Source organism: Acanthopagrus latus, chromosome 8 (assembly GCF_904848185.1).
Source record: "Acanthopagrus latus isolate v.2019 chromosome 8, fAcaLat1.1, whole genome shotgun sequence".
NCBI classification, from domain to species: Eukaryota; Metazoa; Chordata; class Actinopteri; order Spariformes; family Sparidae; genus Acanthopagrus; species Acanthopagrus latus.
The window spans coordinates 6299487-6315238 of NC_051046.1; the positions used below are offsets into that span (position 1 = coordinate 6299487).

General features: G+C 42.2%; 1 protein-coding gene across 14 annotated transcripts in view; it reads left to right on the top strand.

Moving 5' to 3' along the window:
• LOC119024385 (membrane-associated guanylate kinase, WW and PDZ domain-containing protein 2-like) overlaps positions 1 to 15752 on the top strand; it is an 81429-nt gene that overhangs the window by 21050 nt on the left and 44627 nt on the right. For all 14 annotated transcript variants that reach the window (XR_005076456.1, XR_005076457.1, XM_037107159.1 and 11 more), the window contains exon 2: positions 1491 to 1607. Coding sequence is in view for 11 of the 14 variants with exons in the window: in XM_037107159.1 (XP_036963054.1) it covers positions 1491 to 1607 (117 nt within the window). In the remaining 3 variants the exon portion in view is untranslated. The remainder of the gene's footprint in view (positions 1 to 1490; positions 1608 to 15752) is intronic.

The following is a 15752-nucleotide window of genomic DNA, read 5'->3' on the forward strand; positions in this document are numbered from 1 at the left end:
TGATAGCCTTAATGATGTTAATCAAGATTCCATCCTCTCTTCCTTTGTTTTCTGGCTCCTCTCCTCTCCTCTCCTCTCCTCTCCTCTCCTCTCCTCTCCTCTCCTCTCCTCTCCTCGCTGTTTGTGAAGCAATTCACAGCCTCGCTAAGATGGTGTCAGTTTACATAAGATGTTATTCAAAAAGGATTTATTAATGCAGAATCACAGAGTCACCAGTTTCAGCAACATATGTACAGGTATCTGCTCAGGTAGGTGCCTGTGCAGTACGAGCCCATGTAAAGAATTTCCTCGCTGACGGTGCGCTGTATGTTCTCTGATGGGTTGGCGCTGCATTCATTGCAACCGGTAGGCCGAATGCTGTCAAGTGAATTAGGCAGGAGGTCACTAGAGTATGCATGAGTGAGAAGACACGTTTTTCATTTGTAAATGCATGGCATGTAACCTCATCCCCCCCGCTGTCGGATGTGATAGTCTTGCATGTTGAATGTTGTGTAGAGAACAAGTTCTCCTCCTCTCATCCTCCTGGGCTTCTTTGGTTTGGGATGAAGGGAGGAGGAACTATTTATGGACCTTATCATACAGTGTGTATGTGTACATGTGTAGCACAGATATGTTTGGCCTGGTCTTAGCCATTTACCTTCAATCGTAATTGTCATTCATTTAACTGTGTGTCATTTTAGTGTCTTAATCAGAAGGAAGACCGTTTGTAAAGCCAATAACAAGCAGAGACAGAGAGTCAGAGAAGAGGTGGTGTGAGCTTCTGTCCTCTGTAGGGCTTTGTCACCCAACCTGCTGACACCGCATATTTAGCCCCAAGGGGATCACTGGTTAACACAATTGCCATGATCTGTGTGTGTGTTTACGCCAGTGTGTGTTGTAACCTCTGCTGTTTTTGCTTGGGTGTGAAATTCAGTGCAAGCTTTCAATCTGAAATGGCCATTTTCCCTATATTTCAATACCCTCAACCTGCAGTTCTGGCTCTTTACGTCTCCTCTATCATCCTCATTCTTACATTCCACTGTTTGACAGCTGTGACAAGCTCTGTATGCTCACACTATGTTTGCACCTAGAACAATATTTACATTAAAGATGATGGAGATTTTTGTATGGCTACACCATTCCATGAAGCTGAAATATTCTAGGTACCTTGTGCATTCAGCTTGACATAATATTTGGTCGCTTAGGAAAACTTTGGGATATCCACAAGAAAAAGCTCTGTGAGTTTGAGCAACATTGGCTGCACAGCATGAGTGTGTAGTGACTGGCCTACTGGGCAGGCTGCTCATTCTTGGAGTGAAATCCTTTCAGTCGAGTGTCACTTACATCATGATTTATCGAGAGCCAATCTTTTAATATCTCAAAAGAATAACTATAAATAAGTATGATTTTTGCGGTTAGTCTGACAAAATGTCACTTGCCAGGTTTGTGTGTCATGCATGTTATCAAATGAAAGTGAGCTGTAATCTCTCTTTTCCCATGTTGCCTTTCAGGGGGGGTGGTTGACAAGGATTTGCGGCACTACCTCAACCTGCGCTTCTCCAAGGGCTCAGTGGACCACGACCACCAGCAGATCATCAGAGACAACCTCTACCTCCGCACTGTTCCCTGTGAGTCCTCTTTCTCTCCCTCTGACCTCTCTCAGTCTTCAATCCTTTCTTTCTGTCTCACTATGTCTCGTATTGTCCTTTTCTTTGTTTTTCTCTCTTTCTGATAGATAGATGTGTAGATTTTTCCCTTCTATCTCTTCCACCAGCTCTATTCCCTTCTCTTTCTCTGTTTTATTTTTCCCTTCTTGCCCCTGGGATGTTGCCCTTGTGTTTTTTCATCACATGCATTCTTTCTCTCCGTCTATCACCACCGTCTATTGCTCCTTCTTTTCCCTCAGTCGTCCGGCTGCTGAGCTCTCAGCCTGAGGTTTCCACGGCAACCACCCTCTTGTCTCGAGGCTTGCGTTGCCTTGGCGCCCTACCCCCTTCAGCACACGCTAGACATGCACAACACATACAGAGATATACAAAGATAATCACACATCACTCTCTTGGATGCATAAGGACAATGTTTCTTTTTTTTGTATGTGAGAAATTCTACTGGCTGAATGCGTAAATACTCACATAGATGCTCTGTGCCTTACATTGTGTTATCTGAGGGTGTGCCTGTTGCCTGTTGGGGGACGATGTCATTGCTGCGACTGACATTGAGGGGAGCCATCCCCAGTAGCTCCACCTGCTGTCAATACGCCGAGCAGCTCATGAATCAGCTTCTCTGGAGACTGAAGCCGCTCTCTGATGCTTGACTCAGCAGACTACATGTTACTCCTTTCATGCTGCATGTGGATCTGTGATGAGATGTTTGTTGAAGGGTTTGTCTGACATGTTTCCGCATCCTCTGTTATTAACCTTCCGTCATGCTGTCTGGGCGTTTTGCAAGTCAAGGTGGTTGGAGTTGAATGAAACCTTCACCGATTTGAAGATTCTGCTACAGAACCATGAGAAAGCAAAGCTAGGATTTGACGTCACATGGTAGTTGTTGGCTGGGCGCTTCTACTACACTAGAAGTCCTCTGCTGGTGTGTTGAGCCGCTGACACAGAAGTGATTGTTTAATACGCTCCCACAGCTGCACAGTTCCTGAGCCTCTCTCTCCCTCTTTTTCCTCTCCTCAATCCCTCTCTTTCCTGTCGACTTCATCTCTTTGCTTTCACTCCGATCCCCCTGACTCTCCCTCCTTCTCTCCTCTCTTTGATTCCAGTTGGTCACCAACTCACTCCATCACATTTTCTCTCCCTTTCAATTTTACCTCAAGACAGCCCACTTCTCCTTTACCTTCTCCTTTCCATTCCCTCTCTTTTTTTTCTACCTTTGTCAGCCTGTTGGCTGTGTAATAGTGCAGTGAAGGCGGACTGGCAGGGTGATAACTGAGGTGATGGTGACTGGCTGAGGTTCAACACTGCAGGTCCTCACACGCTTAAGTCCTGTCGAGGCCGGAGGTTGACAATGGCTTCTTTTGGTAGCATGAAGTACAATTTTGTCACCATATTTCAATTATAGTCGCCTTCCAGCCCTTTACTAGAATAGAAAGACAGTTTTTCTGTGTTATGATGTGTGAGCGGTAATGCCATCCCCATAATTAACTGCCTTTCACTTAACAAAGCTGATAGAGTGTAATGAAGATTATAGAAATTCCAACTCATAGACCTCCTGCATGGCAGCTTTGAATTATATGCTGAATATTTGACATTTAAATACATGTAATATTACAGCGATCCCCCAAATTCACCGTAGTCTCACCAACCTGATTTAATTTGCTTTCATTTTTCAGTAGGTCACCTCCACTGCGTGTGAGTAATGTTCATATACGTTCGCTTCATGACTTCCTGAAGCACACAGGAGCAGGCTCCACCATCAGAGTGACACAGCATCAGACAGCTAAAAAAGCAGGGATAAAGGTACTGGGTGCTGCGCTGCTTGTGCCCGGCAGGCTGTTTGTTGTTGTGGTTTGGAGCGTTATAAAATCAGTGTTTTTTCTCCTGTGTCTGCAGCGCTCTGACCATGCTGTCAGTGCGAGTCTGTCAGCTTGACAAGCAGACGCCACTCTGCATTACAACATGCTGTCACACTGAAGGACGTGGGAGGAGGTGTGTCTGTGTGTGTGTGTGTGTGAGTGTGTGTGTGTGTGTGAGTGTGTGTGTGTGTGTGTGTGTGCGTGTGTGTGTGTGTTCATATGGCTAGAAGGCTCACATGTTGACATCAACTCCTGCATCCTGTTACATCACTTGGCTCAAGGATCAGCCCTTCTCCAAAAAATAATGAATTGAATGTGATAATTCGCCATCTGATATTACTGACTTTATTCACATATATTGTAGCCATCAGGCTGCCTGTTGTGTGTGTCTAGATGTTTGTCTCATTCTGACATGTATAGATACCTCAACATGCACACATTCCAAACACTAGCAGGACTTCAAAGAAATGCACAATCTGATATCGGTGATATCCCCAACAACATCATAATTTTACTCCAGGACCATCATTTCAGCTAACCAAGCATGTTTTGTAATGGTACAGCTTTGCGACTCAAAGAGACGGGTGCACGTGGGAGAAGATGTTCTAATAACGTGGTTAATGTTGCAAAAGCATCAGTTTTTAAATCCAAACCATCCAAATCTTTCCCCAAACTTCACTATGAACTTTTGTCTTGTGAACCTAACCAAACTGCAGGAAACAAACTGAAAATAAAAAAAAGTGAAAATAGTGACTCAAAGTCCTTTTTAGAGGAGTCTAACCACTCAGAAGCCATCTTGACAACACCCCTGGGCAGTTATTTTGGGCCAACAAGACCAGGGCCCTGTCTAAATAATTGGAAAGAGGGAACCAGCACATTCACTCTCAATGGCCACTGTGACATAAAAACTGCATGTATAGAAACACCAGCCAAATCAGGCAAAGACGTTCAGTGACCTTGTACCAAAATATTCTTGAAAACACTTTCGCAGGTTATTTTTCTACTATGCATGTGCACGGTTTCACAATGCCAATTTTTTTTTCACGAGTGCTGTGATGTGATGCAGTCAGCTCACCACACTAGAGCTTAGACAGTTGCGAGTTTGATGTCTAGTTTTTGGATAACCTTTCTTGGTAATCCTGTGTATTCGCGTAACATCCTCCTCTTCCATGGCCAAACTGTCATGAATCTCACAGTATACAGTATGTTTCCTGTATCAGCTTTATAAGGCTTATTTGGCTTTTTGGGTGAAGAAGTGGAAATATGTGAGAAAAGCGCCATCTCTGGTGTTACAGACTTTTCTATTCAAAACACTTTTAAGTTGAACTAAAATTGATAAGTAAAATTTTACAATAGGTTCCCACAGGATAAAACAACTAAAGACACTCACTATCTATAGAGCGCTCTATCAAGTCATTGCTAATGCAAACAGAACATTTCCTGGTGCTACAGCTTTATATCATGGGCATTTAACTGGCCAAAGATGAGTAGCCTTTCATGAGCTCAGTGTCATTAGCACTTACTGCTATCATTCATCAGAAGTGCGTCTACCAAACCAAACAACTGTCATAATTGCCATTGGGTCAGTTTGAAATATGTCAAGAGGAGCTTGAGAAGGAGCTGCGAGAGAAAGGCTTCACGTCTTCAACTTCTCAGGGAGGTAACCGATTCCTTTTCCTTTGTTAACGTTATCAGGTTCTCTTTTAGCATTGGGTTTAAATCAGAAATATTGCCAAAGGGGTGCTTTTGCTTTTCACTTTGACAAAAAAAATCCTCCACCATCTTCTTGACAGGCAACTATCTTTGCTGTTGTCACATGAAAAGTTAAATGTGACTCCTGCTAGTCTGCACTGCGACTCTGCAGCACCAGATTGTAATTACAATGTCCAGCGCAGATTAAGTTTGATTAAAAAAAGACAAGTGACGGTGGGGACAGTGGCCAAGTAATGTATACAGTATATGCTGTGTGATTATGTAACACTGACTTCCATGACAGGACTAACTGAAACATTTGGTTTTCACTTCATTCACAGACATCACTTGGTCACAAGAGTACCTGCTGTTGAAGAATTCAAATTTTCTAGTCTTTGATATGAGTGGAGCTGAGAGTTTAAGACAGTCAAAAGGGGCTAATGAAGTGGGAAGATCTGGAAAATATACAGGGAGAAGCAAAGAGGTGCGGTTACAGTAAACAGTGAGAGGGAGGGAACATGACTGATGTTGACATGAGCAAAGAGGCTCTGCGTGAATATGGAAGAAGGGGTGAGGACAGAAGGAGGGGTGGTTAAGAGGACAAGATCAGTGGGGGAGAGATGAGGAGGGAAGAAGAAATTGGACAGAGGATGGAAATTGAGAAGGTGCGAGTCAATTTGAGGGGATAGGAAGAGGATGGAGGGATGAGCAGAGCAGAGATGTAGGAAGCTAAAGGGCGAACATGCACTGAATGGAGGTGGACGGAGATATGAGGGCGACTCGTAAGTTATTCCCCAGAGAACCATCTTCTGCCCTCCACTCTACTCACAGGCATCAGTAAAAGGCTCTATAAATAGATTCAAGTGAGCCGCACGTTTCTCTACTCAGATAGCCTATAAATACATGCAGCTTCTGTCACTTCACATCCGCTGCTCTGGACGCATGCTGCCCCACGGCTTCACAGGGAATCCTCCTCCGGGGAGTGCAGAGGAGGAATGTGTGAAGATGTTGAAGAGGAACATGGCCAAGATGCTTAGGAGGGTGATATGGCTCGCTGATGATAATGGAAGTAATGAAGATGGTTATCGCGATAATGAGCGGAAATTTGTGGAAAATGACACCTCATAACCCTGATGCACGCAGGAGCCTATAACACAGTCCTGTTGATGAAAAATGCATTCAGTTTATGAATGCAAATGTAGACAAGGATGTTCGTTTTCCTTTCCTAAGATGATCCATGTTGCTCTCTGAAGCAGCACACAGTCTGATTTCACAGCTCATTAAATGCCCAGGTGATTAAAAACCTAGTAGATCAATGTCCAGAATTTTATTACCTTCAGTATCAAAAAGTTGTATCAACAGGTGCACAAACTGTATTTAGATACATACATACTTTAGATAATTTAGAGGAAGTACATCTTTCCCTAGTGTGGGAGGCAGTGGTGGGCAGTCTGAAGATTTAAGCTCAAATCAAAGGAAATCTACTCTTCGGGTGAATTGTAGAGATTGTGCAATTTCATGACCTCTTACTTCTTTTTCCAAACTTAAGATAATGTCCCCAACACATTCTCAAACCTTAAAGAATGAATAGATTTCCAGTGTCTCCCAAGACTTCGTACATCATAGCACGACTGTTGCAGTGTTTCAGGATCAGGCATACCAGCCCTTTGTTGATTACGTTAAGGAAAACATTTTGCATTAAATAACTAGATTACATATGTAACTTCAATTATAGTGCATAATGTAGGTACATACTGTATGTACATAACCTAAGTTACAATATGTAAATTAAGTAACCTAACTACCATGCTTAAAATTGTTAAAACCCCTGTTGATTTCCCCACTGGACACAGACAGGTCTTCTGGGTGAAAGTCTCTTGTTTACTCCATCCATTCACCTGGTTTTTCACCCTGTGCAGTCTTTTCACCTCTTTATACTGCTGACTTAGAAATGGCCATTCAGATTAGGGTCCCTGCAGATCCAGGAGAATTTTAAACATAGCTTGGAACTTTTGTGGTGAGCCAATTAATTTACAAGCAGTACAGTCAATGAGCAGTTTCTCTTTGCACTTTTTTTTATTTAAGTTCATTTGAATGAAAGAAACAACTTTGCAACCTGTCGATGTGTGTCTGCCAGGTGAAGCCTTGTATTGTGCTCTCTGATTTCCTCGGTCACCAATTGTATGACCTTTTGGCTCATGGTTGCCAATGTGCTTCTGAAGCAATGTTGTTTATCATTTTGCTATTGAAAATGTGTAATCAGGTACCAAAATCTACACCTCCAAACAAATATTCAGTCCATTTATCTGTGAAGACTTGATGAGCTAAGGAAGGTATCACTGCAGTGAGCTACCAAATTCTCCCACCTCCATCTGCGTTCTGAAATTTAACCAAGAATGTAGGTTCATTTAAAAAAAAAAAAATGTAGTTGGAAAACATTCAGATTAGTTGTCAATTGAATCAGATTGTATCATGTTTATTGTTACTCATATGGATGAGTGGGCCTTATACCTTAATTTGGTACCATGACTGATGGTGATGGGGGAGGAAGAGGAGTGATGACAGTTAATTGTGGTTGTTTGTCAGGGTAATAATAATGAAGCTGGATGACTTAATCTGAAAAAAAAAAACAAAGAAAAAACAAAGAAAAAAAAGATTATTTTTGTGTGTGTGTTTCTGTAGCAGATTGATTATGTATCTGCACATGCACAAAGTATATATGCTATATGTACATCTGTGTCTTTTAGACTTGTTGCACTGATTATTCTTTTTGTGAGATTTAATAGGCTTAGCTGATAAATAATGAAAGTGTTACACACCATTCTCTGTGGACTGTGTGTGTGCTCATCTCTATATGAGAGAGAGAGAGAGAGAGAGATACATCATCCCCCAGGGACTCTCTCCTTAAAGGGGTGATTTGCCTGCTGGCTTGCTCTTGTTAAAGGGCTGGCTGACATGCTTTGATGTGGTTCTGTGCTCCCTGCAGTTTGATTGGCACGCTGGATTAATGTTGTTCCACAGATGAAAGAAACTGCGAGGGAATGATATGAATTTCATGAAATGAAAATAGCAAATATTGAACGTGATTAATGAATTGGTTATGTTTGCAAAGTGCTTTCAGTGTTAAGCTCTGGACAGGTGTCATCTCGTCTCTTTTTCGCCTCATCTGTGTGATCGTCTCACTCAGTGGCTAATCACAAAATGAGGTTTTTCTGGAGCCTTTTTATATTTGCGTTCCAGTCTCTAGTTTTACCTCTCCTCCTCCTCCTCCTCCTCCTGCTCCTCCTCCTCCTCCTCCTCCTCTTCACCCTATGTTTCTGTCTGTGCTTCTTTGATGATGTGCAGCGATTAGCCAGTAGCTTGTTGGGCGGCTGATCCTGTGATGGTCAGAGAACGCTGACACCTCAGAGAGGTTGATTGTTTACTCTGGACAATCTTTACCTCTCCACACACACACACACACACACACACACACACACACACACACACACACACACACACACACACACACACACACACTGCATACCAAACACTACACACCAGCTCTGTGTGTGTACATCATCATGACCCCCAATGTCGTCCTGTGTCAGTCAGCTCTGCACACTAATAAAGGTGCTTTTCAGCCTATCAGGGCTGATTTCCATCACCACGGGACACACCTCAGTACAGGGGTAATTTCTCAATGTCACCCAGGCAGCAGCTCCACCAGACGCTGATCCACTGAGCAACACAGTTGTCTTTACAGCCGCTAGTGGACCTGACCGACACTTTCTGGAAGAAACTCTAGACTTGATGCAGCTGTTTCTAAACTTAATTAACTCTGTGCTTCCCAGGTTTAATTTCCATCCGTGGAGGGCTTTTCTGTTCTCTCATTGTCGCCTGTATCACTTACTGTAGTTTTTATTAAATTGTCTTAAAGATTTCATGTGAAAAAGTGAAACATTTCCATCACCGTTTGTAGTAGACATCTTGAAATGACTTCTTTTGTGTGACCAAATGTTAAAAACTCATGCTATACAGATAAAAGCACCAAATCCTCAAACTACAGGAGCTGGATATGAATGTTCTGTTGATTCTCTGTCAACCAGCTAAATATTCTAGCCCTTGATTAAAGAATTAGTGAAGATTAACTGACGGTTATCAGTGTTTAGTGCAACAGACTCATTCAGCAGATTTGGTCTGTGCTGGTAAAAGTATTGACGTTTAGTACCCTGTCCTGTTCTCAGAATGCCCCACGATTCATAGAACCTTCCAGTTAAGATAATAGTTAAACATATTAGAAGGACAATTATTCTCTTGTGTTTGTGTTAGTTATAAGGTAAATATTAATCAGAACCCAGTTTTTTAGATTTAAGACTACAAATAGCAGAAAACATCTATACTGGTTCTGTCAAGTGGCCACAAAATCCCCCTGCCAGTAGCTGTAAAGCACAGTCTCATTTACTTTATCTGTGCAAAAAAAAACCCCAACATTTAAAGACATCAGTTTACCATTTGGTAATGAGCCTGAATATTTCTGGGCAGAGATGAGTCACTTCCTGGGATCTGGTTGCCTCACAACTTCCCACTTTACTTTGGTCATTGTTTGGATCAAACAAACAAGTTAGACTAAAACAGTTGGCAGGTTAGTATCTTTTTGAAGGTGCTGGCAGGCAAATTTGACACCTTTAAGGGCCCCACACACCAGACCTTTGGTCGACTGTCAGACATCGTCATTTGTGCCTTTTGCAACTTTCTATCATATTCTGTTAGAAGCAGCTATGTCAGCGAGAGCGGTGTCACAAAATGTGGCTTCATCACAACAAAGGTTTGTATTTTGACAGTGTGATATTTTCTTTAACGCAGGCACAGAACATACAAGTTTGTTGGCCGCCAGCTGTAGAGGCTTTGCAGTGTTTTCAAGTGCAGCTTTTTGGCCGAGATAAGGTGACATGAGACGACACAACAGTCAGGCTTCGTCGCAGCAAGTTCTTTGATGTCAGTTTGGTGTGTAGGGGCCTTTACACTGGAGAGGTGCAACCTGCAGTCCCTATCAGAGTCAAACCTGTCTGCTTAAACACCACCTGAATAACTTCGAGAAAAGCAGGTGTGACTCTCAGTGGCCAAGCTGTGACAGTAATTGATTGATGAAGTGCAAGGAAGCAAGGAGCGTATACCTACAGCTCTGCAGAGCAAAAGGGCTCGAGCTGAGGACCCCTGAGACTGTAACTAGTAAAACAGCCGTGTGTGCAAAACGGCTGAGGAGTCATGTCTGACATAAGTATTATTTTTGTACAGCTAATGTAGATGTTGGTGCTTGTAACCATGGCAAAGCTGCATCGACATGTTGTTGTGGGAGCAGACTCTGCTGTCAGTGTGTTGCCATGTTGCCTTGCTGTATTTGCAGCCAGGGCTTTGTAGTGTAAATAAGGGTGCCTCTGTGTGTGTGTGTGTGTGTGTGTGTGTGTGTGTGTGTGTGTGTGTGTGTGTGTGTGTGTGTGTGTGTGTGTGTGTGTGTGTGTGTGCCCGATCATACCTCTCCTATAGACCTGCTGTCACACTTCACATCTGCCAACCAGGAAGAAGGAAAAAGGAGGGGGGGGGGTGAACAGTGACAGTGAATGAGACACAAGACCAAAGTGCGAGATGGAGCTTGAAGGAGAGACAAAAGAATAGAGGAGGATAACGAGGTGAAGAGGGAGCGGATTAAAAAAGACAGAGAGGGAGTAATGGGGACAGAGAGCACCAACAGAGGAACAAATGGAGGGAAGAGCAATGAGGTAAATTGGAAATGAGAAGAAGGAGAGAAAGGGAGAGGATAATGGAGGACACCAATTTATATAGTTGGATGGATAGATGGGGGATAGATAGATATGAGTATGAGACAGTTAATGAATAAAGAAGCAGCGGTGTGGGTAATGCACGAAACAAACACAGACAATCCTCACATTCCTCTCTGCTCTCTTGCTGCCATGGTGCTCTGCTTGCTTTTTACTGAGAAGGATTCTGGGTAAACAGGAGTCAGGGTTTTGAGGACAGCATATTCTGTCTCTGCGTTTTTTGTTTGTACAGTTGCAGGATTGTTTCATTGAACCCAACGCTCCTGATGTATCCACCCTTGGTTAGTTTTACAGTTAGGTAAAACACCTCTGAGGCTGGCTTCAATTAGATTGCATGTGAAAGTGTAATATAATTTGCATTATTTTTTACACTTTTTCATAGATTTTAGTTTGAAATATGGGGGGTAATTATAATCCACGGGCTCTTCACTGGAATGTTCAATTGATTAATTGTAAGCTATTAAATTAATTAAGCAACTATTTTGATTATCAACCGTTTTTGAGCAGAAAATTCAAAGGAAATTCCAGCTTCTTACATGTGAACATTATCTGTTTTGTGTATGACAGTAAATTGAATGTCCTTGGGTTCTGGACATAACAAGACTTGTGAGGACGTTCTTGTCCTCTTTGACACCAATTCACATTTTTCACCATTTTTGGATGTTTATTAAACTAAACAACTGATCGATTGATCAGGAAAAGAATCGACAGTTTGATCGACAGTGAAAATAGTCATTAATTGTGTTATAGAGTTAAGACAAATCGCAGCATGTCGCAATTCAGATTTGAAGTCTGAAAATCTCTTTCCACTCTTTCCTCCAATGTGCAGCATTTTGGACAGGGTCTGCAGTAGACAGGGTGTGATGCACATTTGAATCCACTTCATCCAGTCCACCGAGGGATTACTGTGAAAGAGCGTCGCTCCTCTTCACCTTTAAGAGAATATTTTTAGTTACCGTTAGATTTGACTTTACCTCTGTCTCTGTAACAAATCCCATCTAACTCCCAAAGCAGCCTGATGGCTCTGATGGATGATACGCCGAAACCAAGAGGGGTTTGTGAGACAAACACAATCCATATACGTGCGCATTGAGACGCAGAGCTAGAGCTCAGATGGGACCGTGTGTATCTAGTTTTTGTCATCTCGGTTCGTTCCACCAATTAACGTACAATTGTTCATCTATTACAGCTACAAATACAGGAATATTTTTTTCAACAATGAATCTCAAAACTCTAGAGGATCTAATGATCATTAATTATTAATTAGAAACACACACTTGGCTCCCCGCACCCTTACCTCTTCGTTCCCACACATACTCATGCTGAGACTGTATCATTTGACCACCTTCCCCCACCCTTTATTATGATAATCAGTCCATCGATAGTCTATTTTTAGCTCTGAATTTCCCCCGCTCTGCTTCTCCCTCTTGGTGACTTCCTGTCTAATTATACAAGCATGCGTTTGAGTGCACGTGCATGTTTTCAACTCACTCGAAGGCTGCTGTGGACGCGCAGTGAGGCTAACAAATCGTGCTTTTCTCGTCTTACTGTCTCCTTCTATGTGTCTGTCTCTTTCAGTTTTTCTCAGCTTGTCACTCCTCTGCCACTCTATTATTTAGCAAAGGTCTTTGTCCTCTTATCGTCTGACAACCAGCTGAGTTATTTCAGTATATCAGCTATTTTATTTTATTTTATTTTTTTACTCCAAATGGAATTTTCTTGTTATGTTTCTACGTAATCGCTCTCTCTTTTTTCTCCCTCACACACACTCCCACCGATGTGAAATTATTCTGTAGCGCTCAGTCGTCATGGTTCGTGGCAGAGAATGTATTCACACCTAAAGTGGCAGCTCCGAAGCTTTTCTGTGCTATTATAGAGTTAAGTCATTTAAGCCATAAATCTCTGTGGTGCTCATACTCCTGCTCGCAGCGTCACCTCTGAGAGGTTTGGCTACACTGGCTGATTGCAATGCAAAGACCATTTTTGGCTCGCAGCCAACTTTATCCTTTATTAGCAAGAGCCGACATCCAATCAATAGTCAACAGCAGCAGTGCTTTTGGCTCAGGGAAGCGTCGCTGCCTCCTCACAGTATAGTCCTCTGCAATTTTTTTGATTTGAGCACCTGAGCAGCTTGTCCTGCTTTGTCCAGCTTATTTATTAAAGCTCTACTTAAGAGTCCGTGTGGCCATGTACATGCACCATAAATTAGAGATTCTATTTTTTTAAAATTCATTTTCTTGACTCTACCTGGGAGTTCTTGAGGATCTGAAAAAGGTAGTTTGTAATGTTAAAAATAGATTAAGAAAAGGAAATGGAAAGGTAGCAATGGGGGCAGCAGGAACAGAGTATGGATTTTTGCTGGGGACAGTGTTAGTTTTAATAAACAGGTCTACTTCACAGTTATTTAGTGGGTGTTGCTAAGGGGATGGAAGGAGTAAATGCAGAGAGCAAGGGAGGAAAAACTGGTAGGCTGCTCTGAGCAGAAATGTGTGAAAGGGAAGGAAGAAAAGAGGAACATTTGGACTGCCTATCTCAAGGCCAGATAGTCGATCAATATTCCCAGCTCAGATCCAACAAGATGCTCTCTCCCTCTCTTTCTGCTCTGTTGGTGTGTCCAGTGAAGGAAGCTGTGGGAGAAGACCATTGGCAGGTCATCAGTATTCCAGCAGGCTCTGCCTACTCTGGTGTGGGCAGCACAATAATTTCATTCTGATCTTATAGATCAATAGTTGTGCCCAGTGGAAGGCGACCTGCCCCGCCTGGCTGGCTCAGCTGCTGCTGTATTCAGAGAAGCACTTCACAGTCGATGGATGGTCCTGTTCAAGATTATTCCTTTTTTGTTTTAACATGCGGTATAGTTCATGGAGTCGGCCCTGTTGTGCTGGTCTGTGAAGCTTCTTCATCTTGGTATTTCTTTTGGTGGATAAAAGAGGATCTGCAGTTACTTGGAAATTTGTGGAGCTGAATTAATAGCTATAAAAGGAGTGGACAAAATATCAGAAACACCTGATAATATATTGCAGTCTGATAAAATGGCCCCTAAACATACACTATCTATGTGAAGCTTATAATATAAAATTTTCGTGTAGGTTGAGTCAGAGAAGTGATGAGTCAACTCAGGGGGTGTGGAAGATATTTATTACTTCTTATGATATAATGCCATCCAATATTATCAACACGCAAACTAAAGCCTCAAGAAAGTACATTGAGTTAAATCAATACTTCTAAAACTGGTTTAAAAACACCACACACATTTAATACTTCCCAGTGGTATTACTGTATTTCAAGGGATGTTGTATTTATCTGGTGATAAGTTTAAAAACTTAAGATATTCTTGTCTGTGTGTGTTATGTAATCAAATAACAAAGAGTAAACAAAGAGCCCTGCAAAACTACATTTGGGTAGACTTTATATTAGAAGTGTTGTAAGGGACATCAGAATAATTGGTGTGTTTATACAATGATCGACTAATTGTAGGGGGATCAATCAGATTTTATTTTAAAGTAGGACTGTTGCTTCCCATGTTTATAAAGCCAAAATAATCAAGATAAAATTATTGTTGTGCCACAGTCCCATTTGTCAAATCAAATCAGTTGTATTTATGTAGCCCAAAATCACAATCACCTTGCCTCAGTGGGATTTACAATCTGTACTGTGAACAACATCCTGTCCTTAGAACCTTGATTAGAGTGAGGAAAAACTTGCCATATTGAGCCTTTTAACAGAGGGAAGAAAAAAGGTTGGAAGAAACCTCAAGAAAAGCCACAGAGGAGGATGCTTTTGTTTTGGGTTGTGTTAAAAGCCACAGAATGTGTTCTTTCCTTCCTCCTTATGAGCCTATTGTCACTCTCAGACTGTGGGATGTTTAGTATAGCTCACTGCAGTCAAGTGTTGTTGTCATTCAGATATTGATGAAACTGTAATGGAGCTACAGTAGTCGCAGCAGCAGCCTACAAGGATGTGAAGGTCCCATTTCTGCAATCCGGTCTCAAATATGTGTAAATTTCAAGGAATTGCACAGTTAAATTATCACTTTTTTAGGTCATTGGAGGGTTACACAACACCAAACTTCAGCAACAGTAGGAATAGGGTCCCAGCACATAGTTCGAGGCATCTAAGAACTGCTAGCTTAGCTGGATTTCTACTGAAAAGAGAACACAACTCACCATTCTCCTGCAGCAGTGTGCTTGTTGTGGGGAAGTCCTGACGAGTCGATTACCGAGTGCGGTTAGAAATGCTCAGTTCCATTCTGTTCCCTGTCCGCACTCGATAATAACTGTTATAAACTGGTAGGCAAGTCACATATGAACTTTGATTGCATTTCCATGGAGTAATATCATACATTTTCATCCTTGAGCTGCAGAAATCTACTGCACTCGGTAATCGACTTCCCCAAAACGAGCTAGCTGCTGCAGAACAGTGATGAGAGGTGTTGTCTTTTCAGTAGAAATCCAGCTAATCTAGTTGCTGTTTGATGCCTCAAACTATGTGCTTGGACCCTATTTGTACGGTTGCTGAAGTTTGGTGCTGTTCTGAGCATTATTTGTGGCTATGAGTGGCTTTTTGATAGCGGTTTGTTTCTTGGTTGGATGCCTAGACTGCTGTGTATTTTTATTGTGCAGTCTTCTCTGAGGTTGCTAAAACTACATAAGTTAGCGGTCGGAAATCTTGATCTCTTGAGGGGGGTCTCACTTGGTGTCATGGTGTGTTAGACCATGGATTAAATTTACACCGGAATATCC